The sequence below is a fragment of the Pteropus vampyrus genome, unplaced genomic scaffold (genome assembly GCF_000151845.1).
Source record: "Pteropus vampyrus isolate Shadow unplaced genomic scaffold, Pvam_2.0 Scaffold40, whole genome shotgun sequence".
Classification (NCBI taxonomy): Eukaryota; Metazoa; Chordata; class Mammalia; order Chiroptera; family Pteropodidae; genus Pteropus; species Pteropus vampyrus.
In genome coordinates this window covers 7142875-7148026 of record NW_011888821.1, presented here as the reverse complement: position 1 = coordinate 7148026, position 5152 = coordinate 7142875, and the positions used below count along the sequence as shown (strand labels likewise).

At 36.8% G+C, this 5152-nt stretch overlaps 1 protein-coding gene across 2 annotated transcripts in view; it reads left to right on the top strand.

Moving 5' to 3' along the window:
- Nucleotides 1-5152, top strand: part of PDXDC1 (pyridoxal dependent decarboxylase domain containing 1) — a 46319-nt gene that overhangs the window by 7043 nt on the left and 34124 nt on the right. The window contains exons 2-3 of one of the 2 annotated variants that reach the window (XM_011358397.2): nucleotides 3007-3080; nucleotides 3606-3671. In XM_011358397.2, coding sequence (XP_011356699.1) covers nucleotides 3007-3080; nucleotides 3606-3671 — 140 coding nt within the window. The remainder of the gene's footprint in view (nucleotides 1-3006; nucleotides 3081-3605; nucleotides 3672-5152) is intronic. The other variant, XM_023529645.1, reaches the window with a different exon arrangement.

Here is a 5152-nt window from a genome sequence, read left to right as displayed (position 1 = left end):
AAAATAAGATTTCCCAAGAATATTCAATTCTTAGAAGACAGAGACAAAAGTGCCCAGTTCTTAAGTACTTTTCTGTTGAAAACAGGCAAAAACATTTACAGATGTAGAAACTGAGCCTCCAATAAGGTAAGCCAGTTAGCAAGGCACTATATCAACTTTCCAGAGAATTCCTGTTGTTTTCTCTCATCTTTAACCCATAAGAAACAGCTCCATTCCTAGGGCAGCTGCTTCCATGCTCTTGTTGCTTCAAGAGGTGAGTTGTATTGGGGGTAGTAGGGCCAGATAGTAGGCACTTGTTTATGTTTTCACCTGGGGGCGGAATATAGGATTTTTGGAGACTATTGACTCTCCAAATTAGTTGCATAATTATCACTATCCAGGTTTAACCTTGTTTAGAAAGCTGTTAGAAACACAAAACTTCAGAGCTTTATTAGATCACTTGGATCAGTTGAAGAAAGGTAGTGATTTTTTATACATCTAATACATGCACTGTAAACTAGCATTTAATGACACCAAGGTCTTCTCTCTGAGACAGGCAGCTGTTATTCTCACACACTTAGTTTTCCTTCTGTCAGTAGCCCTAGAACTCCCCAATTATGAATATCCCAACCCTGAAAAATGGTTATTGAAACTATAGTATTATATACTTCTATTATTAATGGTCATGATTTATATATTTTAAAATTACATTTTAGACTTCCTTTCTTCCTTTTTTCTGGAGGCTGCTTCTCTTTAAAGGTTTTGCTCTATATTTCCAAAATAGCAGTCATTCATATACCATCTTGGTGAATTTTGTCACATCGGTGTACTATTGTTTGCTTAATATTTCTTTTAAATTGACTTTAAATCAACACACCCTTTTTTTAATTGAGGGACAATTTATATACAATAAAAATACCCATTTTAATTATGCAGTGTGAGTTTTGGCAGGTGTATACGGTCATATAACTACCAGCATAATGAAGATAGGGAGCAGTTCCATCTTCCGCAAAAGTTCCCTTGTGCCGTGTGACAGTGGGTCCTAGATCTGCTTTCTGTCGCTGCAGTCTAGCCACCCCCCCTACTCCCACCCCCTGCCCCTTTTTTTCCTTTTAACTAAGATTTTGCTAAACAATAATGTCTATGAATTCAGAGTTTGAGGTATTATTTTTTCCCTAAAAATAAGTAAATATGTAATTTTTGTTCTCACACTTTGGTAAACTGGTTTTACTGAGTGAAACGTATACAAGAGCTTAATTAAGCATGCTTGAAAGCTTGAGAAAATTTTAAAAGTGATCGTAGAGCAGTAGTTGCCAAATCTCATGCTGGAAGAGTATTATTTTTCTACTGCAGTTTCACTTTTGAAAGGTTGTTATAAACAAATACTTAGTGGATAAACTTTATTAACAAATGCTTGTTTATCTCATTATTAGTAACTGCCAACATCTGTTACATTTTTTTTTAACTGCAGGTTACGTCTTGTATATGGATGTCAAATAAATTTAGCAGATCATGACCAGCAGTTTTTGAAAAATGAAATAGAACAAAAACAAATGAAATAGAACAAAATAATAGCATACATTCCAAATAATAAGGGTAGGAATAGTACCAGAGTTTCCTCATACTGAGTTGGCATAATTCTAGCCAAAAGCAAAAATAAGTGATTTTTTTCATCAAACTATGCAACCTTATTCCAGATAAATTGATAATTTTCTACTAACTCTTTTGAGAAATTGAGAATTGTCCCCTGGACTAGATCCTTTTAAAATTAATACTTTCTGATTCTTATATAAACTGAGTAGAAGTTCTTAAAAACCATTTTGAAGAGGTAATGTATTACCTAAGTGTAATACAACTTATTGCATACCTCCTCGGAATAAGATCTTACTAAGAACAAGAAGCAGTATGAAGAGAGAAGATGAATACATGTCAAGACTAAGAGGGGACAAAAGAGAGCTTCTGTAACTGTTTAGAACCCAAGACGTACTATATACAGATTCAAGGCAACAAAATTGCCTAAAAGTTGCTCTGGAGATTTAAGAAGAAAGGAAAAAGAGGAGAGAGAGGGAGAGAGGGAGGAGGGAGGGGGGGGAGAGAGAGAGACAGAGACAGAGACAGAGAGAGAGTGTGAGAGTGTGTGTGTGTGTGTGTGTGTGTGTGTGTGTGTGTGTGTGTGTGTTTAGTCTCTGCATCTTATATGGATACATGTGATTGCATTTAGGGCCACCTGGGCAACCTTGCCATCTCATCCTTAACCTAATCACATCTGCAAAGACAAAGACTTTGCCATAGGAGGTAACATTCACAAGTCTCAAGGATTAGGATGTGAATATCTTTTGGGGGCCATTTTTCAGCCTGCTGCAACAGTAAAACAGCATACTGTGCATGCTTTTCTGAGCCTTATATTTAATAGTGAAAAACTGAAATAACCTAAGGACTCATTAATCCAGGACTGGTTAAACAGTGGTACATCCATAGAATGGGATAAGGTGTCACCACTCATATGAAGTAGACCTACTGACATTGAACCATATTCACTCTAAAGTAGAAAAAAGCAAGTTGCAGAGGTACATATGATTAAAGTGAAAATTTATAAGGATATACGTCACACTTAAAAGTGGCTTCCCCTGAGAGTACGAGTTAGTAGTTGATAAATGGTCATGGGGATGGGGAGCACAGCAGAGGGAATGCAGTCAGCATTAATATGTTGGCTAGATGGAAAACCAGAGGAGAGAAGGAGCAATTAGGGGGATCGTTTTATGAACTATATAGATGTCTAACCAATGTACTGTATATTTGAAACTAAAATAATTTAAAAAAATAATAAGCTAAGTCTAAAAAAAAAGTGGCTTACCCCGGGGAGTGGAACTGGTGGACTTTTTTATGTTATATGTTTTTACTGTTGGAATTTTTTAAATCAAACATGTACTTTATAATAAATTTATATGTTTTATTTTTCTGGATGAATTGTGTTGTAGAAGTAATAGGGATTATCAAAATTGAACCTTTTAAAAATTTATTTCCTAGGTAGCAGACCCCACCTTAATTGAAATGGGAAAAAACTTGAAGGAGGCCATGAAGATGCTAGAGGACAGTCAGAGGTGAGCCTGTGGAACAGAAGTGACCCTATGAAACACATTCAGCCTGTTGGGAAACTGGCGGCACTGGTTTCCTGCTGTTAAAAACACCCCTGGGTTTCAGAATGTGACACTTAGCTTCCTCTGACTTTAAAGTGGGTGTTTGTCTTGGGTAGAAGATGCTTTGTAATTAAAGGATTTTGAAATTGAGGGGCAGGACTTATAATTTTCAGTTCTGCCTATTAAGAGTTTCATTTACTTAATGTATTGATTTGAATCTGTAAATACTTCTTACTATATATTAAAGTCAGGTAGGGCATCAACATACAAGAAATGGGTTGAAGTATTATTTTTTTCATGTTCTTTTCCTGAAACAAACTATACCCCGCATTGAGTGCTGCGGTGAGGGTGGGGTGGGAGAGAAATGTGATGTGTGTTTAAATCCTACCTCAGTTACTAAAAGATTTATAGGCAACATTGTCACATGTTTGCATGCCCAAATGTTAAAAACCTGATATAATAAAACAGTTTTTTATTTCCTTTAAATAGAAGAACAGAGGAGGAAAATGGAAAGAAGCTCATGTCAGGGGATATTCCAGGGCCTCTCCAGGGCAGGTAGGTGGCAACGAAGATAAGCATCTTTCGTTACGATGTACATTCTCTTTAAACCAAGATTTTACCATCATCAATTTACAATTTTAGTTTTAATGAGCACAAAGCAAATTTAGAGCTGAGCAGTGTGCCATTAGAAACCTGACATGCCGTTGGCTGGTTGCTGATAATGCCGAGCCTACCTGGTTCTCCCGCTTTGCCGTTCAGAATTTAATACATCATGACCCACAAGCAATGCACAAATTTATAGTTTGACTATCATACTTAGCTCATCCTTGAAACCTGTCTGTAATCTATATTGTAGACAGAGCTTATTATGAGAGATTTTAATATAAGATTTATTATTTTTGTAATATAAAATGAAAGCGTTAACTTTAATCATTTATTGACAGAATGATTTATTTTCTGGCAGCTAAAGCAGATCTCTCAAGTGTTTGTGGTTGATCAGCAGGGAAAATATCAGAGAAGTAAGCAGCTGTCTGACTGAAGTTTTCACAAGATGTTAGCCCTCAGTTCAGAATTAAAATCCCAGCTTTCCTCATACAAGCTTATTTTTTTATAACCAGGAAACTGCACATAGGCAAACTTTACAACTCCCTTAAGTTGTCCTTTGACCTGAATATAAATATGTGCAATGTTGCAAAAGAAAAGTGTGGAGGAAGTATCACAGCATACCAGTAAATGCCACATCCGGCACACCTAGATACTAATATTTTAAAATAGGCACTCCTACTTATAGCTTGAATGGTGCTGATTTGAAGCCTTCTTGATGTGAAGTGTGTTCTGCAGGTCAGAACAGGAACCAAATCCTGTAAATCCCCCCATCCTAGGCCTACCGAGGGGAATTAAAGGGTTCTACTGATCCCACAGACATTTTCCTGGAAGAGATACCACCAAGACCATCTCTAATTCTTAGAATAGAAGGGCCTTAAAGCCACTGGACAGGAGTATTCATATTTAATAATGCTGATAGCCAATATCTGAGATATTACTATGCTAGGCACAGCATTAATGCTTTACGTGCACTGATTGCATCTTCACAGTTCTGTAATGTAAGGGCTTAGGGAGTTTCAATAGCTTGCTTAAGGTCTTGTGGTTAGGCATACTTGGCCTAATGTCTGCATAGTGTCCAAGGACCAGAGCCTCCATCGTGTGAAGGTCAGCACTCTGGGGAGTATGGGTGTTGGGGTATTGTTTTGACAGTGTCTCTTTTTCAAAAGAGACATTTTATTAGTCATATTCTCATTAATGAAGCAATAATACTTTCACATTACATGTGTAACAAGTTGCCTTGACATCGCTTACTACGTTAGCCATTCACATTCCTCCCTGAAATTTTCACCTTTTCACATGATGAGCACTTAGTAACTTATCTTGGATAGAAGTAAATCTGTTTATTCTCCAAGCAGATATCCAGTTTCCCAGCTTGGGGGAAAATTGGTAATAAATGATGCTTGCATTACATCTTTAAGTCTGTTAGAACA